The following is a 24,999-nucleotide window of genomic DNA, read 5'->3' as shown; positions in this document are numbered from 1 at the left end:
TTAGCATTTAGCCTGTGAAAATTAGTCTTATGTAGGACAAATGAGCATTTTATTAGCCCTTTGCATGTGAAAATTGGTATTATGTGGGGGAACGAAGCATTTTATTAGCAATTTGCGTGTGAAAATTTGTATTTGGACAGCAGGTTCGAATTTTGTTTGCATTTTGTGTAAGAAAAATTAGTATTATGTGGGACAAAGTAGCAATTTATTAGCATTTTGCGTACGAAAACTAGCATTTTGGTGTAAATTAGCATTATGCGAGTGAAATTTTTTATTTGGGGGAAAATGAGCATTTTGTGTGCACAAAATACTAATAACATCCTAACTTGTGGCAACATATTTTAACTTTGTGTGCAAAATAAATAAATACATAAAATAACAATAATTATATATACTATCGTGGGCACAAAATATTAATTCGACGGAACCATTTTTGTCATGTCCAGGGCTCCGTAGTTTGAACGATAAAATGCAAAGCACTTGCCTGATGCAGGTGGAGGGCGGACCAAGCTGAAGACGGGAGGAGGAGGAGTAACCGGCGAGACAACCTGGCTGTCAGAGACCGCTGCTGATGATGTTCTCACTCTGACAGGGTGCAGACCTGTCCGAAGTGAACCTCCACCACAAGCCGCTGAGCACTGGCCAGCTACCAGCCTTCGTCTGCAGCCGGGGACTTTAGCTCAGCTAGCTAACCTCTCCTTCATCGACCAAACCGCTTCTGGAAAACGAACCTAAACAACAACAACAACAGTGCTCCTTCTTTTTAAATTACACTTGAAATGTCCATACTACCATTCACTCCCCCGATTGTTAAGAGGCTCCTGGGCTGGAAGAAAGGAGAACAGAACGGACAGGAGGAAAAATGGTGCGAAAAGGCTGTGAAAAGTCTCGTGAAGAAGTTGAAAAGGACGGGACAGCTGGAGGAGCTGGAGAAAGCTATCACAACACAGAACATGAACACTAAATGCTTGACCATCCCCAGGTAAACGCGGACTTCTTTACCCGAACATGGTGAAGTGTAGGCTAGCAAGCTACATTTGTTGACAGCTAGTGTTAGCAAACTAGCTAGCCTGCCCATATTTAATAGTTTTGTTATTAAAACTGGTTTTAACACATAAAAAAATATTTTGCAAATTCTTAATGACATTAAAAATAATATTAATACTTATAGATATCTGTTTTTTTTTTTAAATTGTATTTTAAATGAGGCTAACCTTAGCTCAAACTTGACAATTACTATTAATATGCAGGTATTTTGCGAACATGTAATACAAATTCACTTCTGACTCATCAGATTACATTGCTACGATAATAAACTTATATTTATATGACACTAAATGGGTATTTTCAGTGATACCTAACAGTGAGCATGATCTGTAAACATTAAAACTGACTTCACACGTGCAGCAATTCAAATAGCTATCATTTAATGTTCTGCACAAACAGTTGCTTAACGTGTCAAAGCACTTGATACTAGAGCATCCGAAGTCCACCCTCTACCACAAATATCAGAGTAAACGTGAGATATGGAAGAGATTAAATTTGACTTGGAACCATTACAAGCAATGCTTGGAGCATGTAAAGGCAGTGGTGCATTCTGGGAAGGTTGTGTTGGACTTGGGATCCCTCTTTTGGGATTCTGATCTAATATTTGATCAGATTTGTGAAGAACCGGCAAAGTGTCATCCCTTCAGGTGAGAAGGAATCGCAGATATACATTTCTCCTGTTAAATAAAATAGTTGAAACCATTAGTCTGATAGATCCAAATTTAGTTCATACTGGAAACTAGATGTTTTTGAACAGATTGTACATGTAAGATGTGGGTATTAAACTGAATATAAATGATATAGTTACATTATTATTATTAGTAATACTTGCTTATATTTGAAAGTATATTGAATTGAAATGATTTATCAATAAAGTTATTGTGATATATTAAATCTATGCTGTCTTTAGATGACCCTTTCATCCAGTAACAGTAAAAGGAAGCTAATACATGTTTTTTTGTTCTATGAGAAAATGTTTGATGAAAAAAAAAGACCTTTCTGGAGAAAAACGTCTTGTAGAACGTCTTGTGGAGAGGGTAATAAATGTGTTTAGACTAAATTAAAAACTTGTAGTCAGTTTTTAGGAATGTGCTCCGGGCTTTACGCAGGGTGTGGACTTGTGTTTGAATCCTGAATCCGTCTTAGTGGGTTCAGAGACTGACAGCCAGCAGAATAAGAGCTTTATTGTTATCACTGTCTATTATGTGGGTTAGTTCATTTACACTGGATGGTTTTACTTTGTTGTATTTCATCACTTTAATGTTTCTGGGAAACAGAGAGGCTCTCACTTTAAGTAGTCAAATGTTTGCTTAGCCAAAACGGAAATCATGCTGTTGCAAGATTCACTTATGAAATACAATAACTACCTAACCTGGTTTTAGTCACCAGTGGTAGAGGTTGTTTTTGAAGTGAAGAGTTTATTATAGCAGCCCGTGTATTTCATGTAACAACAACTGCCTGAGCGTTCTGGGATGCTAATGAATATGAGGATTCCTTTCTCTTTTCTGCTGAATAATAAGATTGTGTTTAGAAAAAGCTGTGTCAGTGACAAACAGAGGCAGGGCACAGGCCAGGGAACGTTCAGCAGAGTCATAGGAACGCTGACCTCAGCTTACCCTGTAAACCATCTCTGCAGGAGGAGGTGCTGAAAAATAAGCCTGAACTATTCAGCTGTGTTCAGTGACGTGTGGAAAGATGGATATTTTTTTAAATATAAGATTTAAGCGGTGGGTTGGTTGGTTGTTTATTAGTAGGCCCAATAGCTTTCTTAGTATTTAAATTTAAAAAGTGAGGCACTGGTAGCAAAGAATGTCATAAATGTGACATGATAGTGCAGATGTTGATGAAATATTCTGTTATTTTGAATTATTCCACTCATTTATAATTTCTTTGTTACCTTTTTGAGGCTAAAATATCCATTGCAACTGTGCTAATCACAAGAAAACACAATGATCACAATAACTGATGAACATTAAAAAACAATCAAAGAATAGGAAATATTGCCGTATTTTCCGGAGTATACGTCACATTTTTTTTATAGTTTAGCCAGGGGTGCGACTTATACTCAGGAGTGTTTTTTTTTCTTAGACATAAATAGGCTGATATATTTGGGTTTTTTCCCAGTAAAAATCGGTTGTCCTCAAGCGGTTGTTTCCTCTAACAACCACTAGAGGGCACTGCATCTGAGTATAAGTATTTGCTACTGGTAGTGGCAGAAGTGTCGTCCAAAACAAACATGGAAGAGAATCTAATTGTGTTCCTCTTAAACTTTGACATTTTTCTTATACAGATCAAAGGAGAGTATTCTTGTATTTATTTATTTTTTTTAGCTTGGCAGATTTCTTCTGAAACGTCAGACTTTTCTCAGAAAAGTACGACTTATTCTCCAGAGCGACTTATATATGGTTGTCTTCTTCTTGATTTGACATTTTTTTACTCCGGAAAATACGGTAATATTTTTTTCCAATCATAGTTAATTTAATTTTCCATGAAAGATTCGTTTAGTTTTTATGGCCTTGTATAAAAACTCATAATACAGATTAGATTTAAATAAAACAGGAGCTATTATTTATTTTTTTATCATTTTGCGTTCCAGGTCTTTAGACGGACGCCTGCAGGTGTCCCATAGAAAAGGTCTCCCTCATGTCATCTACTGCCGCTTGTGGCGCTGGCCCGACCTGCAGTCCCATCATGAGCTCCGGGCTGTCGACCACTGTGAATTTGCTTTTCAGACAAAGAAAGATGAAGTGTGTGTCAACCCCTACCATTACCAAAGGGTGGAGACACCAAGTGAGTGCTACTGATTGCAATGTGGTTCATATTGTTGAATGCGTTTGAGGCGCTAATCTTATCCTTTTTGTGTCTGCAGTTTTGCCTCCTATTTTAGTGCCACGCCACACAGATATTTCTACTGACTTCCCTCAGCTGGATGACTACAGCCCATCCATCCCTGAAAATACAAATATCTCTGCTAACACGGAGCCTCTGAATAACTATATTCCAGGTGAGACACATTAAGATCATTTTAGTTTGTGACTATTTGGTCCTGAATGCTAAATCTCTGTTTGTCCCAGATACTCCCCCGCCTGGATATATGAGTGAGGATGGGGAAACAAACGACCACCAAGTCAACCTCAACATGGACACCGGTGAGTCTCATGATGGAACATCCAGAAGAAGCTTCTTCCTATATAACTTGTGTTTATTTTTTTTATTTTATTTTTTTTCAGGTTCACCCAGCATGTCGCCTAATCCTGTGTTTCCCATGAATAGCAATCTCAGTGAGTAAAAACGAAATAATCTGCATTTCATTGTGATTGTCCCTGGAGCATGAAAGACTGCTCTACTATGCAAAGCAATAGACAATTAAAACGTCTATACCAGGTAGGCAACAGTAAAAGAGCCATTTGGGCTCATTTTCTACTGATCAAAACATAAAAGGAGCCATATAGTCATACTTTAGCCTTTAAGAAATTTCGATTTGCATCATGACCTTCTTTTAAAAATAAATAAATATAATAAATATTAAAATATATTAAAATTTTGATTTTTTTTTTGTACTTATTTTTAAAATACAAGATGCTCCGTGCCAAACAGGATCATCTCAGTGCAGCTCAGAGCAGCTAGTAAAAAATGTTGTGAAGCACAAGATAATATGTGCTTTTAACTCATAACAGATCAAACTTTTTACCAAATTTTTGCTTTGCATATAAAATCTGTGCATTCTGGAGGCAGCGTTGAGCAAACAAGACGTCTTCAGGTCAACAGGGATGTAAAATCCTACATAAATTTAATGAAATATTCATGAAAATAACTAATTTCTTTAAAAAAAAACGTGCTTTTGTGTGCCAAAAGTAATATATGATCATATATATAGTTATGGTTCACTCTGAAAGGCTTAAGAAAAGTATTGTGTTGGCAATTTTGAATTTATCTTGGCGTGTTGATGTTATTATTTTTTTTTTATTAAAAGTTACATAAAACAATTGGTAAATTTAGAAGCTAACATGCTAAAGTGGCAACATCAGCACCGGTATGTAAAAAAACGATCAACTTTGACATAGTATTTTTTCTCTTTGTAGCTTCACACTGAAGCTTAAATGAGTTTACCTCCAAAATCCTCTTCTTCACCTCCCCCAAAAACTGAAACTCCCTATTTTCTCTTCACCAATCCAGATTTACAGCCAGTGACCTACTGTGAATCCGCCTTCTGGTGCTCCATCTCCTACTACGAGCTGAACCAGCGTGTTGGAGAGACCTTCCACGCTTCTCAGCCTTCCCTCACAGTAGACGGATTCACAGACCCGTCCAACTCCGAACGCTTCTGTCTGGGGCTGCTGTCCAATGTGAACCGCAACTCTGCAGTGGAGCTCACACGTAGACACATAGGTACTCATTTTATGAAGACATAACCTCTGACTTCATCTGCCTTTTTTTTTGTATTTGTGTTTCATATAATCAGCCGCTTGTGTGGTGTTTCTGTATGCTCTCCAGGACGAGGTGTGAGGCTGTACTACATTGGGGGGGAGGTATTTGCAGAGTGTCTGAGCGACAGTGCCATCTTTGTTCAAAGTCCAAACTGCAACCAGCACTATAGCTGGCACCCTGCCACTGTGTGCAAAATCCCACCAGGTTACAGCCAAATCCTCTTCATTGATCACAAACGGCAACATATTTTTCTGTATCAAAAAATCTCATTTAAATGTTTATTTTTGCAGGTTGTAACCTTAAGATCTTCAACAACCAGGAGTTTGCTGCCCTCCTCGCCCAGTCGGTCAACCAGGGCTTTGAGGCGGTCTACCAGCTCACCAGGATGTGTACTATTCGCATGAGTTTTGTTAAAGGTTGGGGAGCTGAGTACAGGTAAATATTTTAGTCTTGAAAAGTAATGCTGAATAAGCTGTTCAAAGTAACTTTATTTTTAAAACTATCAGCACACTTTTTTGGTTTTTGCTAACGTGTGCAGAATATCTTTTAAAATTTACTTATTTTTTTTTTAAAGGACAGCTAGGTGAACACAAATTTGAGTAGATTGTGTTACTGCCGGAGACAGTTTTTAGAAACCCAGTCTGATCATCTTTCTATTTGTGCTTAAAGGTTTACCAAACCCTAAATCTACTTTTTTTGTCTGTTGACCTCTGTAAATGAGGCTTTAAAAGTCTGTTGGTCATGGCCAAATTTTTGACAAATTAATTCAATAATTCATTTTTAAAACGTTTAATTCTTGAAAATATAGTCAAAAACCGTCTGTGCACTGCCCCCTACAGGTTGAATTGAGGTATTACAGTTGAATTTCCTGATTGGTCAAACCGTTTAAGTCCCACATCATAACAGTCCTGTTCCCCAAGCCCCACCCCTCTGACTGGCTTTCATATTTCAGCTGTGGGTGGAGTCAGCTTTCAAGTTCCCTGTTTGGTTACCCTTTAAAACGTTCCCATTGGTCTTTTAATAATGATTACGATGTTTTTAACCAAAATAATTTAAAAAAAACTGTCTTTTTCTTGGAAATAATTTAGTCAGACCGGCAATAGTTCATTAGAAATTATCCTAATCTATTTTTTTGCAAGTGGATGCATCAAAATGGAGCAGAGCAGGAATAACAACTACAATCTTTTATAGAATGGCTTTTTTTTCATCTGCTCCTGTTTTAAAAACAGTTTGGTTAAAGAAATACTCAGAAATGCAACTTTGACCTTCATTTTCTTTACACGTGTTCTCCTGCATGAGAAAAAGGCCACAAAAACACGTTAAACATCGTCTTCATTGGAGCGGGTCTTTAAGATTATTCTCTGTAAAAGTACGTAGATAAAAGAAAGAACAAACTAGAGAAATAGGTTGTTCTTTGTCTTCAAAAATGATCATTTCAGAAAACTTTTGTCTCCTAATACCCATGTATACCAAATATTTGAGGTGTAGATTTTTAGAGACCTTCATTCCATTCTCAAAACTAAAAAGTCCCAGCAGAACAGTTTCAAGTATTTGTGTTTTAGCTGTTCATAGGGTTACATGTAAACCTAGTAAAATGATTTTCCTATCTATTCCTTTTTTCATCGTGGTTAGATTTTGTTTTAACATAAAAAAGGCTGTGCAGCTTGAGGTGGCAACAGAAGAGAACGCAGAAGACATAAAGTTACCGTGAGGGGTTTGACATCGGAGGGTGATCATATCTGAGACTCTCTTTGCAACAGGGGGTTCCCCCGCTAAATGTCTCGTCTAGTCATACGTGTTGTATTTCTGGCACCAAACACCTTAGAGGAAAACATCTCTGGACTTAAATGACTTCAGGAATAGCTGGTGGAGTTTGTAGCATTGGTGAAGGTGCTTATCTAACTAAAAAGACGAGTATTATTGTCGTTACGTCAGTGAATTATCTTTATATTTGTAATATTGTAGTACAAATATTTTCACATTAACATGTTTGGATTTTTTTCTTTATCTTCTAGGCGTCAGACAGTGACCAGCACCCCCTGCTGGATAGAGCTGCATCTTAATGGGCCTTTGCAGTGGCTGGACAAGGTTCTCACACAGATGGGATCTCCCAGCATCCACTGCTCCAGCGTGTCTTAGGGAGAGCTCTATTCCCAACCACAGGAGTGTATGCAAAACCACAATAGAAAAGTTACATTTATTTGAGATTTAGTAGGGTAGAAACTCCATTCATCAAAGCAGCGATCTTTTTTCACTAATAAGATACTTTAATTATCCCGAAGGACATTATAATAAAGCACTATGATTATGTTAGGCCGTATACATGCTTCAAACTTTTGTTTTTTGTTCAAATTTTTGGATTAAATAGGTTTATTATTCATTCAGACATTAGACATGCCTTAAACTAGAATATCTGTTTACCTCTGTTGATTATCTGGCTTCATCCTTTTCAACTTTCACTACAATTATGATTCCGTTTATTAGTCATCTGTCCGTCAAACCATAAAATACAATTCCTACAAATGTTTTTTGTCATCTATACCCAAAAATCTGAGTACAAACTACTTCCCTGTAGATTTATGTCATAAACCGATGCATCAAAGATGTATTTGATTTTTCTTGAATTGGTATTTTATTGATGTCCGTATTATATGAAAAAAAAGAAAACTTTGTGATTTCTGTGAAAGAATATTTGTATGAAAACTATTTTCCTTGGTGAAATGTTTTATAGTTTATTTTTGCAAATTCTGCAAAAAAATCTATTTTTATTAATGTTTTGGTAAATAATTATACAATTATTTATAGTCGATAATTTCACGTTGATGCAAATCTTAAAACCACAATCCCGACTCTTTAAGGTCACCCTTAAATAGATAAGAATGTTTTTTTTTTTTGACCCAGTTCAACTGGTTTCACAGAGTGAACCTCAGGATTAATAAAGTTTATACAATCAAAAGAAAAAAGAAAGAATAGACACATGAAACCTCAATCAGAAAAACACTGACGATAACTGCTTTCATTTTCTTTGGTTTTAATAACTCTGAAACTAACATAATTTCCCTCATGTATTTATTCCTTTTAATAGTTATAATGTGGGGTTAAACATATAATTTGTTTTACTGCTGTCCCTCTTTTTCTTGTCTTATAAGACGTAAATTGAAACGGGTAAAAATTAATATAATGGACAAAGATGAGCTAAAATCTCGTTAGTCCATATTGAAGTAAAGTTTACGTAAAAGTATTTATCTTTATTACTGTGTTTAGGCCTCTTTATTTAACCAACACAGTGGATTTATTGTTTTCCATTAAGGGTGCATGCTATGACAGGTGATAGTTTTTCACTAATGGGATGAAACTTCTCATTCATCACTAACAGTAAATCCTGCTTGTGGGTAAACGATGCACTTCCACAGTAACGTGTAGAAAAGCTTTAGATGTTGTTATAATCTGCTTGTGCAATAAACACTGTATGCTACTTATGCACTACTCTAATAGAAGGCATTGCTCACTGTCTTTGGTCTGATGCAAACATGTTAATCTTGCACTTTCAGTGATAAGTCATTTAATCTGTAACTGTATGTACGGCATAATACTGTGTTCTTCAATGCATTTGGTAGATCTGTATGTGTTCCTTAATAATCTCAACTGGTTTTTCAATTCCAAGTCTTAGACACTTTTTTTTTTGTTAACCACTGTTTCAAAGTAAAATTTTATTAAATAAAATGCATTATTAAAAAGTATACCATCACTAAAATAATAGTAACTCTTGGTTATAAATATATAAAAAAAGTACACAACTTTTAAGAATAAGGTTTATGATATATTTTGGAGACATTTTCAGTGAAAATGTAACAAATAAATGTAGCAGTAAGTAGTTTACAGATGCATTCTAATACAGCATATTGGTTTATCTTAACGTATGTAGTGAGACACTGTTGACATTAGTTACGCTGTATCCATTACAAAGATTTACATGATGATAAGAATTTTCAGGATGTCCATTTTTGATTGAAACCATTCAGAGGGTAAGGCACATATATATGAAATATGTGTCTTCTGTATCCAGATAAATGCATGAAGCCCATACGTTTGTATGACTTGCATTACATCATGTATTGAGGTTCACTAAAGCATTTTGTGGGAAGACGAGTTCAGATTCCCTCCACTGAGAGAGGTTACCTCTTTATCCATTAGTTTCTAGACGAGTCAAATGTTTCTAAAAACCAATAAGCTTACAACTGTAAATGTCTTCATTTTATACGTGGTAAATCAGTAGGAACAGAATCTTGTGATAGCTACAGGATTAAGAGAAAGATTTCAGTCACAGGTTGCTTTTTTTTTTAGCTTTCCTCTCCAGATGATAGTCCACCTATCTCATCTTCATCCCCGCCGATGGCCATCCAAAATGCTTTTGCCACCTGAAATTATGAAAAGAATCGTCAGGAAAACTGATAAATTCACTGATCAGAAACGGACAGATGCTGACCTTCTCTGCATGAACTTTCCTCTGTTCGTGTGGTAATGAAGACGCTTTATCTGCACAACAACAATCAGATAAGACCGAATCAGATTAATCACACTTGAAATAAAATTTGACATTATGATAAAAAAGATTTTTTTTTAAAAAGTTAACTTCACCTTTCATTTCTTTTAGTTTAGTAAACAGGCGCTCAAAGTTGTCCACGTCAGCATCTCCAGCTGTGAGATTGGCAAGCTCTTGAATATCTAAATTAGTCATTGCATCTGTAGGGGTTGACAAGGCAGGAAGAATAAGTTTAACTTTACATGAAGCTCTGGGAAATTAGTTTGACCAAAAACAAACTAAAAGAAAACACGGTTACTTACCTACAACAGTGTCTGGCTGTCCATCTGTGTTTGCTCTGCTGTCTGTCTGGTTAGTCTCCTCATTAGTGGGTGGACTCTCCTCTGGTAAACTAGGGGGCTGCCCCAGAAACAAGAGTACAGGATTACTTAAATAAAGGTTAAGTTAGTTTGAAACAGCAAACATAAATAAATAAATAAAAAAAACCTCACAGAAGGTTCCTGGCGGCTATGTGGGTCATTGTGTCTGGATGCCACCAAACTGCTCATTAAATTAAAACCCTGATTGTGTCCTAGTATGGGAAAAATAAGAAATGTCACATTCTCTCAATTCAAATAAAATAACCATAAAAGCAGCAAAATTTCCACAAAAATATATCTTACCATCCTTCATCTCCACACTGGACCACACATTAGCATTCAGAGCCTGAACTATTCTTTTAACTCCTGTGGATTCTGGAAAGTCATCTGGAAGAAAAAAGAAAACAAAACAAATGTGTCAATATATATATATATATAAATCAAATAGAACCCTTTAACTATTGTAATTTTTGCTGTTTGTCAATATTACCGTCCTCATCTGGAAGCTCTTGAGGATTAAGCTCCACGAGCTCAAAGGCATGAGCCAAACACCACTGCTGTGCTTCATGCCTGGTGACTCCTGGAACACATTTCACCCATAAAATGGGATTTATTCTTTATAAACACTGTCTATTGATTTGATTTATTGGTTTGCTTTAAGACAAGAGAACAACTGTGTTGTTTTATTTAAACAGAATTAACTCACCATCTTCACTGACTCTGTCACACACTAGAATGAGCACTTCAGGAGCCAGATCTTCTACCACTGATATCCAGGGTTTGAGTTTTTCTAAGCCACTCTTCTGTAAATGACAAACACACATATCTTTCATTTATGGTGTAATGATTAGCATTCACTTTTGATTTCAGGCTACATACCGTTTTACTATCGAAGTAAGCAATAAACGCCTGCATGGACTGGGCAATTTCTGCAGACACCTGAGTGATGCTCGGTACAGTACACAGTCTGACATCTGCCGTATAATATTTGTTGTTGATGATCCAAGGATACCAGGCGACTGCTTCCTCTCGCTTTGTCGGCTCAGGCAAAGTCCTCGAGTTAAGGATTTCTAAAACAAAACGCAGTTAGCTTAGCAACAAAGCAATGACATCTACTGTGCTGTCCTTTTTTCCACATTTGCTATGCCAACAAAAGTATTTGACTCAATAAAAATAAAAGTGGCGACTAAAACGTAATATTAAAGCGAAGATATTCCATCTGTCATCTACTGTGCTAAAGGTAAGCTAGCTTCCTTTCATTTTGGACTTCCTTCCAATCCTTACGAGTACTTACGTTTTACCAGCTCTTCTTCTTTAAAGTCACTATCAGAGCTAGTGATGAGGACACACGGAAGAGTCACATCAGAACTGTCTTCTGTCGCTGACATTTTGCAAAAAAAAATGTATGTAAATAGAAAAAGCTTCTCTAGTTTCCGGCTAACGCTTACAAATTTTGATGACCTTTCAACTCGGATGTTCATGCTCCGTCACTTCCGGCGCAACGGAAGAAGTGTCAAAAAAAACAAATTAATAATAAAAAATGAATAAAATAAAATAAAAAGCCAAATGTAGGAAAAGTAAACCTTTTATTTTGTCTATTAGCTTGGCCATAATAAAAACTGTAAATTGTTTTTTCTTTCCATATATAGATTGTAAATTTCCATATTTATCAAATGCTGCATTTGATTTGTAAAGAAAATAGTATTCATATTTGTAAAGAAAATGTACTAATATCTTGGGATGTTTGAGATAGCTGAAGCTAAACTCCCTCTTTAGCCCCACAGAAACCATGAACATGTTGTTATGGTTACAAGTAAAATTTCAGTTTTATTTTTTTTAAATCATTTAGTAATAATAGTAATAGTAGTTTGTAAGCTGTTAGCAATGTCTGAGCTATCTACAAATAAGGATACACTTGTAGCTGTTTTAGCTAAGGTAATTCTTAACTTGCTAGTCATTCTTACTGATCCAGTAAGAATCAGTAAGAATCAAATATCTAGTATTTTACAAATCTGTCTATGCTAGCTAGCTTTTAAATTCTCAAGATTGTTTAGCATTTTTTCCCACACTGAGTAAAATTCATTTGGCATGTTTGTTAATTGTTTTTCCTCTGTCCCACATTTCTCATCTTTATTTTTTTTTCCAGGTTCAAGAGTACTTAAAGCAACCCAGAACTCATCTAAAGAAAATTCCTGAATCTGATAGAACCACAGGACAAGCCCAATACATTGGTGTTTGTGACAATGTTCATCAGCTTAGCATTGTAAAACCACTTACAAAATTTACTTTTCACAGTTATTAGACAGTAAATGTACTTGATGATAATACATATTTTCTTTATTTGACAACAGAAACAAGCTGAGGAGTATCTGAAAACAGTAAATAGACAGCCGCTGGTACTTCCATTCCCTGAACTTCTGCAACAAACATTGTAAGTTGAATCACATTTTCTTTGTATCACTTTGCATCATATACGTAAGGGATAATTCCCAACAAAGCATACATTATCAGAAATTAATGCGGGATCTGGAAGCCTGGACTATCCGACGCAAAATATAAAGGGCATTACCTCGCTTATAAAGTATAAGCGAGGTAATGCCCTTAATGTTAAGTTATAATGTGGTCACTTACAAAATAAATAAATTTTAGTACTTTCTTTTTGTTATTTATACATATTTTTGCCTTTTTTTCACAAAAAACAGACTACTTGATACATTATGAGCCGTAGTATCACGGTAACATGACAACATGCTGCTGAACCTGCACCGACCTCGACTGCAGCGGCAAAGTATAGCGGTATATGTTCTGATCACCTCAATAGGTTTAATAAAGCGTCAGTTCAGAGAGAAAGTTCACCTCTTAATGCTTGTTTTTGTCAAGATGATGAAGCAAAAGTTTGTTTCAGAGAAACCTATGCAGTGATATAGAACATTTGGGCTATGTGACTGGAACTTCTTTTTTAGGTGTGAATTATCACTTTTTAGTCCACACACAACAGCCAATCAGAGTCGAGTATTTACCTGGACAATGGTATAACGAAACATTTACTTCCACAGGAAGTCCCCTGTGAAGAGTTTTCCAGATGTGCATCAAAAGAAGTATCCTCTTTCAGGAACCTCTCTTAAAGAAAAGGTAAATTATTCTTTTGTAAATTTAACAAAAAGGAAAGACAGAATAACAGTCCAACTTCATCAATGGAAAAGTCACATTTTTGTATTGATTCATACCATCAGTATACTGTAATTTGTTAACTTACACTGTTGTTCACCTTTCGGCACATGTTCCTCACATTTACCCCTTACTCCATTAAAAAAAACTAATAATGGATGAGAAAATATTTTAGTCATTTTTTTTTATCTTACTGTGTTAATCAGAATAGATAGCGTATGCTACAGTAAAGAGTGATGGTACAAGTCTGCATTCAAAGATACCTCTGGTCCTCAGGCTGTGACTTAAAGGTCACTTGCCTCATAGATGACATCCAGCACTTGTTACAAGAGAGAAATTAATCATCGCAAAGTCAACAATAGCTTTAGATTTATCTTTACAATCTTTCTTTTTTTCCCCTCTCCCAATATGTTTTTGGTAATCTGTATCTGACATGAAAAATAGGGGCCAAGACTGTCACTCTGCTGCAGGAGAGATGAGAGTGCTGGCTGCAGAGAGCGGCGAGCAGCAGATTGTAGCACATCAGCATTCTTCTAAGGAAACAGGTGCCTGATTGCTGCGCTATGGGCGAGTGGTTTACAGCTGTCTCCAGACAGAATCGACTACCTGGTCTAGCATGCCAATAAGACAGCCGTAGCTTCTCCAACTGCTAACCACTGGCTCTCTGCCGGCTGCAGCCTTCTGCAACTCACTCCAGCTCTTCTCGGCTACCTGCTTGTGCCAAAAAAACACGCTTTTGCATTTTTGCAATTTTACAAAAGGTTGCCCCTTTTTCCCGGCACCATCTGAAACAGATGTGTGCCTTTAAGGGGAGAATCTTGAAGCACCTGGCTACTACCTGCGGTCTGTCAGGACGCTCAGTGGTCTGAGGAGAACAAAGGAGAGGACATGAGAGATGTTAGGAAAGTAATCTGAAGGAGTTTTAGGAGTAAAGAATTAGACAGAAAAGTTTTTTATTATGATATTTCTAAAATATACTGTAAAGGTATTAAAGAAAAATTACTTCAAAAGTATATTTGATTAATATGTGAGCTTTGTCTTTGCTAAAAGGTTCTAAGAAAGTGACATTTTGATTTGTTCCTTTCATGAAGAGAACATTACATTAACATATTCAGTACATAAGTCCACATATCTTCACGACAGGAAGGGAGCAGTGAAAAGATTGAAATTCTTATTTCATTTCTGGACCTTCACATCTTAAAAAGACAAAAACAAAAGAAAACAATCCTATATTGGCTTTTACCACCTGTCCCCACACATTAACTGCACATTACATACTCCTCAAGTTTTGTCTTTACAGATATATTTTTTTAAATAATATTTTCTTAGAACAGCTTTTCAAAATTTCCTGTTTAGCATGTCTGCTTTAAAGAAGAGCGAGCAACTTGAAACTTAAAATCCTATTTCCTCCTGTGAGGAAACTTCAGTTATCTTGACTCCACAAATAAAGCACTTCTCTGTATCCAACTTTATGAATTATCCAATAACTTTTTTCTGCTGTAAATGCAAAATCATTAAAACATCTAAATCTAAGATGAAAAGTATTGAAATAAAGAAATATATATTTCGTCTGACATATTATTCAACATATATATCTTTTTTTCTTTAGAATAAACATCCCAACATAAGTACAGATTCTGTCACGAGTCTTCAGGATTCCGAACCAAAGGAACATCACTTCCCATCAAACTCCAGTAAAGCAGGTCAACTTTCAGCTCTCCATCACTTTTGTTGTTCTCAGGATAAAACACAACCAACAGGTTACATTTAACAGCAATAATTAGTTGTTTTCATGGCACATACAACCTTTATTCTAAAGAAAAGCACTAAAAAGTTTGTGCTTTTATGTGTTTACAGTTGTGCAACAAAGAGGGCTTTGTTTATCGGTGCAACAAAAACCTGCAGCTTTTCACCCAAGAGAAGACTTTCATAAAAGTGGTTAGTTTTTACAATGCTGCAAAAAATACTCGATGTCACTGATTGTATAAATGCCTGATTTAACTGGAGAAACAGACGGCTTTGATTTCCTTCCAGAACCAGATATTTGCAGCCAAAATGCTAAAAACTGCTCATTAAATTGTTGTATGAGCAAGACAAACTCCTGTGTTGACTCATAAATTATCACTTCTATCCATAGTTTTCAAGAAAATGGGACAAAAGGAGTCAAATAAAGGGACAGACATCCCCTTTCCTGAAAGCTCCCAGGTATAAACCCGGATTTTAAAGGGTTTAGGAGAAAATGAAATCTTTACGTATGTATTTGTTTGCTTCTGTTTGCTCTGCAGACTAAACCTCCTGTAAACAAACACCTTTTCAAAATCCTCAGAGGACGGGTCGACCCAAAGGCAGCAGATTTCTGTCACTTCAGGGAGAGCTTCTGTCTGTGCTGGGACAGTGTGGGCGACGTCTTAGAGGCCTTACAAAAACTGCTCAGGGACTTTGCGGTGCCGTCAGCTGACGTGCACGGAGAACGGCTCGTGGAGCTGTGCCATTGTTGGGAGAACAGCTGGACAAAGACCCCTTCAGCGGCCACTCTCCTTTCTGCTCTGGACAATCAGAAGGAGGTGTTAGATCTGGTGTCACGCCCGGGTCAGCGCTACAGAGGAGAGGGGGGCGCTGAGGCGGCTGCTGTTCGCATCCAGTCCTCCTGGAGGAGCTATTTAGCCAGGAGAGCTCACCTGTACCACTGCAGGCGCAAATGGGCAGCTGGGATTATTGCCGTGTCATGGTTATTGTACACTCAGAGGCAGCATGTCAGGAAGGCCCTACAGGCCAAGCGCAGTCGCCAGCTGGAGAATAATCGCAGCAGAGCCCAGGTGATGCTCACACCTGAACTCTGCTCTCGCTTTCTGACCATATATACCTTCACATTCCTTTCAGACTTTCCTTAAGCTTCTGTCACACTTTGGAAAATATATGCATCAGTCATTAGCAGGGGGGCCAAAATCCAAAACACACTTTAGGTTGTGGGCCGAATAGGATAAACATCATTAAACACACTAAAGCAAAACTTGACAAAAAAGGCAGTAATATTATTCCAGAATAAATCATCTTAAACCTTAAATAACTTTAAATATTTTCTCTCCATAAAAATATATTTTGTCAAAATTATACAAGTTAGAAATAAGAGCAAGATAACATCAGGAAATTAATAACAATGAAATAAAATGATCTGAAGGGCCGGATATAATTACCCAAAGGGCCGGATCCTTTAACACATGTGCCCTAAGGCGTACATCCTATGGAGCCAAATTGGGGTCATAAAGATGTGAAACCCAAATAAAACAACTGGAAAAAAAAATCAAGTTAAAATATTGGTGTTAAGCTAAGAAAAATATTAAAATATCTGAAACAATTTTATTCTAATATTAATTATTTTCATCTTCAATTTCTCAAAATTTCAGTTTCAAAACTTTTTTTTTTCTGTTTCAAATCGGAAAGTTTCAGGCAAATTTTGGCATAATTTACTTGCTACTTTGTAAACCTGTGTATAAAGCAACGTCTTTGACAGTCGTTCTGTACGCTGCTTTTCGAGCAGCCTCTGGTCACACGTAAGATGGCGCCAGAAATAATCTCTTGCCAGAAGTGGAAATTTCCAAAAAATTAAGAAACCCTTTCAAAAATGATATTTTAAAAACTTTTGAGAACAATAAGCATAAACTTTTATGGTCTTGCAGTTTAGAGTGTAAGCTTCAAATGGGACAGAGAACGTTCATCGTTTTATTTCTTTCAAGTCAATATTAACAAATGTTCAAATTTGTATAACTACTGATTGCGTAAGCAGTTATAGTATGTCAAAGGGAAAAAAGGTTGAAAGCTTAAAACGGGGTTCCGGTCGAGGGCTAAGCGTCCGCCTCCGGCAGGGGGAGGGACTTCCGGCTATTAATTTTCGAGACCCATATTTTTCTCTGTTGCCAGATTCTCTTAGATTTTCCTGGCGATTTAGGACTCCTTTTGCTTGTCGCTATAGTACGGACAATACAGACATTTTCTGACCGTAATTATCCAAGTTCCCGGAGTCAGTGAATGCACCAGGACTGAGGTTACCACCCTCATCAACTTTGATTGGTCCTTCTTGTTAGCCCCACCCCCACGCGCCAGAACGGTGCCAAAAGTTTCAAACCGATTTTGAATAGTAAAAAAAAAGTTGAAACTAAAAAAAAATTTTGAAACCAAAATTTTGAGCTTTCAAACTTGAAAAAAGAAAGTTGAAGCTGAAAATATTAGAATTGCCAAAAATTTCAGACACTTGAATTTTTTTTAGCGTCACACCAGCTGGAATTTTTAACTTGCTCTCTTTGGGTTTCATATCTTTATGACACCAATTTGGCTCCATACATCCCTGGTATAGGTTAAAGATCGTCTCAATTACCTAGTACGGATTAAACGAGTTCAAAGTTTTTAGATTTTATTTATCATCATTTCACAGTTTAAATTTGTTTTTGTTTTTATCGGTCAGCTTTTGTTGCTTTTGCCAACCATTTGATGCATTTATTTTGTATTAAAAATAGTTTGATTGATTTTGTTAAATGAGACAGAGAAAGTAAGTTTTCTTCTTCCTGTCCCTTTTCATTTTTACCAAAGTCAAGAATATTAAGTAATTTACTGTTGTGTACTATTAAAATTAAATAAATAAGATCATTTTCCAATGGGTGCTTTAAAAGTTCAAATAAAGACTATTTTTTTCTAGCTATAATACTAAAAAAAAAAATGTTCTATTGCTTTCTATAAGTAGATCAAAACCCAATCTGTTGACAATATCTCAGAGGTTCTAAATGGAAAGTAAAAAAAAATATATATATATATATATAATTTCAGTTTTATGCTGCTTTTCTTGTTTGTTTTCATAATGTAATAACATTTTCTGTTATTAAAAAAATTGTATCATTGATATTAGTTCTATTTTTTAATCTAAAAATTTATTGGATTTTACCTAAATGAATATAATAATTTAACTACTACAGCTGATTACTGAGGAAAATGTTGCAGATATGACATTTTTAGTTTTATTTAATTAAACACATTTTTTTGGTTAAACGTAATTCAATTAAATAGACTATAATCCTACAAAAAAAGAAAAAAAAACATGATAAACATACTTTAAAAAGAAAAACAGCTGTTTAAATTTTTTTACAGAATTAGCTCGCACTGTTTTATTCCCTACAATTCACATGTTTTTTTTTTGTTTATTGTGATATTATATTGTAATTATTGAAACACAGAGATGATTATGAGTTTATTTGTCCCTTTAACATATAGATAATGATGAGTAATTCACCTATTAGAACTCTGCCATTACACAAATGACTAACTACGTGTTCATTTAGGTTTACATCATAGAGCGCATGTATACATGCACTGAATGTATGTTCTTATTCTTTAAACATTCATACCCTGTTAATTAAGCCCGCTAATCTTCCCCTGGCAAGAGCATCTTGTACCTTGCTGATTGAATTAATTGTAAGAAGATGTTTCTAAAGTAAGAGCTTAATTTAATTATGGTGGTATTTTATGCTTGGTTTGCTTCCGCATGCCTAGAGAGAGAGAGAGATTGGCTTGGTTTGTTTTTATCTGTGCTGCGATGTGATGATTTGTGCATGCAAGTGTGTTAATGTGTGTGTTCTCACCCGGTCCTCTCTCTGATCACTCCTTTTTTTTTCATCCCCAGCATCTGGCAGCCAACTGGAAACACATCCAGTCGTCCAAGAGGACCATTATCCACATCCCTTCATTAGGTAGCTTTCGTTGACGTGCTTTCTCTCTTTCACTCGCAGGCGCACAGAATTGATCTAGATGCAGCCATCCCCGGTCTCGGCACTCAGCTGCCCCAGTCTGTGGCCCCGGCGCAGATTCCCCCCTCATTCGAATCGCTCTCTGCAGGAAAGCACTCACCGGATGATGACAGTCCCCCATGCCAGGGAGCTGCGCAATTTACCCTCAATTGCCATTTAATTTGCAGATTAAGCAAATGAAAAAACATTATGCTGGAAATGTACAAACGGCACAAAGGTCCTGTTTTATTGCAGAGCGGTAGCACCAAAAAAAGGCTGTACGAGCGCTGACCCGTTCACGCCATCGCTTCTCTGCAGCGTTCACTTTCACACTGTGATCAGGCATGTGCATTGTAAATCATTGAGCGATTTTCTAAAATTATTAAGCCTAATTACTAGCAGATGGAATGCTTTATTTGCACTTGGGGTGGCTACAGAGAGTGCTGTGTGAGCAAGGATAATTAGAAAGTTGAACCCCATTGTTGTTAATTAGCATGAATCCAATCATTTAATTACCTTGATTCAGCTGAGGATTCTATGTATGTCTGGCAGACATCCAGACGAGCATAGCCTAAAATCCTGGTGGTATCACAGGATGTAGTTCAGCGGTGGCTGGACGCGGTGCTAAAGGGGCTTTGAGCACAAGACAGTGGAAGCACCTGCTTGTTATTAAGCTGAAACAAACACTGAAATGGTGTAGAGAGTTATTAGATGGAACTCCCTTACTCCCAACTCTTGTTAGACGCACAATGTCTGCATTAGCACACAGCTGAGTGTAAGAATAAGAGAAGGATCTGACACTTACAGGGTATTCTCAGAAACAGCGTCTGAACTTGAGAAGGTTCGACGTCCTCCAGAACACGCAGATAGGCCGACTGTGTGAGGTCAGAGGTAGGATCTCTTTTTTGGTCTCTTTCCGTGTAAAAACGTTTGATTTGTTGTGATCTTTACTGTTTTTTGTGGCTAAATTGTAGATGAAAACGTGGAAGTGATCTACATATGCCCCCAGCATTTGGGTGAAGACATCCTGGACTATTACACCAACTTCCTGAAGTGTGATGGAGACACAGATGGAGCCGGTACCGGGACTGGTCCGGCCTCATCCCGCCAAGGACGCTTTGTCATTCTCACACCGGAGGCTGTAGACTATTTCCCTGTAAGGATGGTGATGATTTTTAAATGTGAAGTGAAGTGTTAAAAAAAACACAATTAAATAACTTAATTCAGTTTTAACAATTATCTTAACCCTTAAGCCTCATTTCCACAGAGCGGTCCGGTCCAGTACAGTGTTTTGAGCGTTTCCATCGTAAAATGGATCCATTAAACCAGGAGGGTCAAACTCATTTTGGTTGAGGGCCAGAAACATAATAGTAAAACAACCTATGTTTAACTTATTATCTGTAGCTTTATTTTAAAGTTTTTTTCTCAGTTGGAAAAAAAATGCCTCAACCAACATAGTAGCCTAATGACTTATTATTACACATTCATTCACAAAGTTCAGTAAATTTAAAATTAAATGTTTTTTACATTAAAAAAAAAGTTTATTCATTCTTATACAGACTGAAATTTTACATGTGACATTGAAGCAATCCTGATAGTAAACTCAAGAGGAGACTATGTAAAAAAAACTGTCTAAAATGTAAATATGCAAACTAGTGACAAATTAAACTAAATTAAACCTGTAAACATTTGTGAACATAAGAATCTGGATTTAACCTCCTCTTCTGCCCTGAAACTCAGCGTGATTTGGCCTTCATCATCTTTATTTCTTGATCTCTTGTCACGCTGGTTTTACATTCCTTTGCTTCCCCTAGTGGCGGAATTGTGAATTGCGGCCATTTCTTTAAATAACCATAACTCATCACAGGAATGGGCTAGAAACGTGCTTTTTTTTAAAAAAACAAACAAAAAAAAACACATCCTCATATTTTTTTTCTCTTTATGACTGGGCCGGGTGTTTGACACCCCTGCACTAAACAAAACCAAACCGTACCTCTTGGGGGCCCCCATTGGTTGTAGGTCCATTGAAAAGTGGAGCAGTTGGGGCGGAGCCACTGTAGCCACCCTTTGATTGGCAGAAAGTGATGACAATATTAGAAAGCAGCAATTTGGCACCCATTTAAAGCTAACATTTCCAACGTTTGTAAGCATTTGGGGTTTTTGCTGTTTCAGTCCCGCCCACAATCTTCTATCAAACAACATTAAATTCCTGTTATACACGATGGACAAAAAGTAAAGCAAGAAAAAGATGAGCTGATGGATGACCTCCATTGTTGTTGCTTTCCTACAGTCTACACTACGCATTCGCCGTGAAAACAAACCACTCAGTGGAAACGAGGCTTTAGTAGTCTGGGACCTTTTCGAGAACTTTTACCACTTTAAAATGAGCTAAATTAAACCTTTAAAACTCTTTTTGTAGCAATGTTTAAAATAAATTGTTTGTATTACACAAAAATTCCACTTTACACTTGAAACCTTGCAAAAAAACCTCAATTCTGATGAGTAAACCTATATATTTTTTTCACTACAAAAAAAAATTAGAAACAGTTTTTGGGTTTAACCAAGGATCAAAAGTGGATAAAAATGTAAATAAAAAAACAAAACATGTGAAAAACGTATTTAAAAAAACAGGCACGCCTTCAATAAGCTAATGCATGATATTTAAAGGATTTATTCCAAGCATCACATATATGAACTATAACTCTGTAATATTTAAGAAAATTAAAAGCTAATAATATTTTTTAAAGTTTGCTTTAAAATTTGGATGAAAACTATTTTAATTTGGGGTCGGCGTTATTCCCACGTGATGCAATTGATAAAAGCCGCGTTGAGGGCATAGACTACTACAGAGTAGTTTTTAATGGTTGCTTAAAGTAAATACAGTAAAACTGTATTTGACTATAATAAGTCTGTTTTGTCCTGCTGTTGGTTTTTAGACGATATATCAGCTTAGCTAGTTAGCTTATGTATGAGATGTATTGTAAGAGTGCCTTTTTGCGGATTATGCTGCAGACAGTAAAAGCGTGAAGCTGCCCTTTATATCCTTCTCTTGAGTGCTAGATTGAATGCGCGACATGATGCGGCCCTCTTCATTTCTTTTTATCGATTTCCCCGCTGTTTTGTCGTGAAACTGTGCTAGACGTTTTGTTTAGATGAATAACTGCAACCCATGGCTGGCAGCGCATTCTGCCGCTGACAGAAGGGATAATTCCATGTGGATCAAATAAATACAGATGTGGAGTAATTAGTTGTATTCCCAAGGAAGTCGTTGGTAGCACACATTAAAGATGTGAAGGATCGGGGAGGCTTCCCACAGGCAGCCTTTATCAATTCAACCTGCTGGAGCCCAGGAGAGGTCAGAACCCTGTCGGCTATTTCGATAATAGATCTGCTGTGTGTACACAGTGATAAATCAGGTCAAGAAACAACCCTTGGAAGATGTCGACTGCTCAGCCGCAGCAATGGCCTCTCTCTTTTTCCAGAACCATAAGATGTGTCTGTCCACGCTACTGAAGTACAGTCCACTCACTCTGAAGCGTGTCAGAGGCCTGATCGAGGGGAGGCAGGCGTACATCGTGGGTGGCGTGGCTCACGTCGATGACCTGGCGGTGGCCGATGAGTTGAACGTGCCGATATTGGGTCCAGAACCAGCTGTTTCACGGCTCTGCAACAGCAAATCTGAAGGGAGGAGGATCTTTGCTGCTGCTGAAGTTGATGTACCACCCGGGCAAGGAGATGTCTATTCTCTAAGCCAGGTTCTACAACTCTCCACTTCTGGTTTTGTCCCTAAAGTTTCCTTGTATAACTTGTTTCTTTGTTATTTAGCTTCACGAGGTTCTAGCGAAGCTTATAGTTCAAAACATCCCTGTGCGGCGCTGGCTTTTTAAGATGAACTCACATTACGGCAGGAGTGATGGAACAGCATACTGTGATGTTTACCATCTGAGCTGCTTCACATGGGCCCTGCAGCAGTATGAGCTCTACAGTCCTGATCTGTGGAAGTCTGAATCGATTCAGGTCAGTAAAAGAAGTCTTTAATCTAATCCTCCTCAAAAAAGAAAAAAAATAAATAAACTATAACTCTCTGAATACATCTTTTTTTTAATGAGAGCGCATCACTAATTATCACAGGCAGCTCTTACATGCTGCTGTGGCATCACATGGAAGAGTGCGTTAGCATGTGTGGTTCTCACCTTTTTACCTTTATAGACGTATAGCTGGATGAATCTCAGATCCACTCAGAACAAATAAAACATTTTTAATCAGCGCTAGACCATCCATTTACTTCAGTCCTGATCTGCATACGGCGCCTGAGCCTGTGGCTCTTAATTTCTCATACACTTACAAAGTGGCCTTTGATTTTCTGTCATGTGTTAATTACTGTATTTTGCCATTTAACTAGAAGCTTTTTGTAAACTAATTAAAGGCTAATGATTGCGGGCTTGGAGCACAACGATTTTACTTTAATTCCATTTGAAAGAGCAGCAGTCATCTCAAGCTTCTCACTCTGTTTCATTCCTATTAGCTTGTTCTTTGAATCGGAGTGTAAGCATGGTGTGGGGCTGTAATTGTTGGGACTTGGGTGCTGTTAATTATGGCAGAGAGTGTCAGAGCCCCAGCCAAGGTCCATAATGCCGGATGAGGCTGCACAGAAAAGCAATTTTTTCCCTTTTTTTTCTTTATTCTCCACCAGCTGGGGTCCCGTGGAAAGGGAAGAGTGCCGAGGCTCCCAGTGTAGGCCGACAGCCTGAGGGCTTTTGGGCCATATGGACACAACACTTTAACAGCCCTTTAATTCTACACCTTGCTCTGTTAATCAAAGCAAAGCAACATCCTCTACTCTTCAATGCACAATTTATTGTTGCAGCTTAGTTTTTTGTTCCCTTAAAAGTGTAGTTGTGTAGTTGCAGGCTGAAAATCGTTTTGCAGGGGAGAAATTTTACAATTGTGTGCGCACTAGATACTAGATTTATTTTGTCTTATCAGAACAGAGAAATATTGAGATGTATACTTAAGCTTAAACCAGGGAGGCAAATTCATTTTGGTTCATTCAGCTCGTCTGATCTCAACGGGCCAGTAACATAGTAACAAAATAACCTAGATAACAAGATAACTTGTTATCTGTAGCTTTGTTTTTATTTTGTTTTTTTTCTGTTGGAAAAATTGCCTAAAAAAACCAATTAGCCTAATTATTTATTATTATATTTATTAGAGCTTTTATTATCTTTTTGAAAACAACATTTTGGTAATTGTGGTTTCACACCGGATCATTTTTATAGCAACTTAACAACAGGCATGGCACACACTTGCACAGAAAGGCTGTTTGTTTCTTATGGAGAGAAATAAGTATCACCTCGATTTGTGTGTGCGTATTTATTGATTTGTAACTCATATAATACATTTTGTGCATAAGTAGAAAAATTACGAAATTAAAAAAAAAAAAAACGACAAAAAACAATTTACACATGCACAAATTAAAATTACAACAACTCGAAACTAATTGCACACGGAAATCTTTAAAAAACACACACGGGTCGCTTGTTACGCACACACAAAACATCAATTACGCACAAATCTGTGGTGAGACTCTTTTCACATCTCACAGATTCGTCCATAAGTGAAGCGTTTAAAGGCTGCTAGAATGCTGGGTCATCAGAGTTTTCTTATCAGCCGCTTTGAACTT

At 37.0% G+C, this 24,999-nt stretch overlaps 3 protein-coding genes across 3 annotated transcripts in view; 2 read left to right on the top strand and 1 right to left on the bottom strand.

Annotated features, from left to right (window-relative positions):
• The first annotated feature begins 448 nt into the window (after positions 1–448).
• On the top strand, positions 449–10,090 carry smad3b (SMAD family member 3b). The gene is made up of 9 exons (XM_024281270.2): positions 449–982; positions 3,644–3,837; positions 3,917–4,051; positions 4,122–4,196; positions 4,278–4,328; positions 5,224–5,436; positions 5,542–5,679; positions 5,766–5,910; positions 7,491–10,090. Exons 1-9 carry the CDS (start codon positions 780–782, stop codon positions 7,612–7,614), a joined length of 1,278 nt encoding a protein of 425 aa, XP_024137038.1. The 5' UTR covers positions 449–779; the 3' UTR covers positions 7,615–10,090.
• aagab (alpha and gamma adaptin binding protein) lies at positions 9,557–11,891 on the bottom strand. Its single transcript, XM_024281271.2, has 10 exons — positions 11,672–11,891; positions 11,257–11,447; positions 11,084–11,180; positions 10,868–10,957; positions 10,681–10,764; positions 10,510–10,589; positions 10,321–10,417; positions 10,114–10,218; positions 9,962–10,011; positions 9,557–9,893 (listed from the first exon to the last, which is right to left on the bottom strand). Exons 1-10 carry the CDS (start codon positions 11,856–11,858, stop codon positions 9,816–9,818), a joined length of 1,059 nt encoding a protein of 352 aa, XP_024137039.1. The 5' UTR covers positions 11,859–11,891; the 3' UTR covers positions 9,557–9,815.
• The window catches only part of iqch (IQ motif containing H), a 27,503-nt gene continuing 14,101 nt past the window's right edge, over positions 11,598–24,999 (top strand). Inside the window, exons 1-13 of the mRNA XM_036212359.1 lie at positions 11,598–11,617; positions 12,524–12,640; positions 12,729–12,808; positions 13,434–13,509; positions 15,155–15,305; positions 15,403–15,483; positions 15,683–15,750; positions 15,831–16,361; positions 19,214–19,280; positions 20,124–20,207; positions 20,291–20,472; positions 22,799–23,071; positions 23,142–23,333. Of these exons, the coding sequence (XP_036068252.1) occupies positions 15,694–15,750; positions 15,831–16,361; positions 19,214–19,280; positions 20,124–20,207; positions 20,291–20,472; positions 22,799–23,071; positions 23,142–23,333 (1,386 nt within the window). The 5' untranslated portion in view covers positions 11,598–11,617; positions 12,524–12,640; positions 12,729–12,808; ... (2 more) ...; positions 15,403–15,483; positions 15,683–15,693. The remainder of the gene's footprint in view (positions 11,618–12,523; positions 12,641–12,728; positions 12,809–13,433; positions 13,510–15,154; positions 15,306–15,402; positions 15,484–15,682; positions 15,751–15,830; positions 16,362–19,213; positions 19,281–20,123; positions 20,208–20,290; positions 20,473–22,798; positions 23,072–23,141; positions 23,334–24,999) is intronic.

The sequence above is a fragment of the Oryzias melastigma genome, linkage group LG6 (genome assembly GCF_002922805.2).
Source record: "Oryzias melastigma strain HK-1 linkage group LG6, ASM292280v2, whole genome shotgun sequence".
NCBI lineage: Eukaryota > Metazoa > Chordata > Actinopteri > Beloniformes > Adrianichthyidae > Oryzias > Oryzias melastigma.
The sequence above is the reverse complement of the archived record's forward strand: the minus strand, read 5'-3'. Positions and strand labels throughout refer to the sequence as shown.

Coding starts and splice junctions, on each gene's coding strand:
- aagab (XM_024281271.2), bottom strand. CDS start 11,858: ATGAACATCCGAGTTGAAAGGTCATCAAAATTTGTAAGCGTTAGCCGG. Junction 10,590..10,680: donor CAGTGTGGAGATGAAGGATG/GTAAGATATATT, acceptor TTCCCATACTAG/GACACAATCAGGGTTTTAAT. Junction 10,219..10,320: donor ACAGCCAGACACTGTTGTAG/GTAAGTAACCGT, acceptor CAACCCCTACAG/ATGCAATGACTAATTTAGAT.
- smad3b (XM_024281270.2), top strand. CDS start 780: ATGTCCATACTACCATTCACTCCCCCGATTGTTAAGAGGCTCCTGGGC. Junction 4,052..4,121: donor TCTGAATAACTATATTCCAG/GTGAGACACATT, acceptor TGTTTGTCCCAG/ATACTCCCCCGCCTGGATAT. Junction 4,329..5,223: donor TCCCATGAATAGCAATCTCA/GTGAGTAAAAAC, acceptor TCACCAATCCAG/ATTTACAGCCAGTGACCTAC.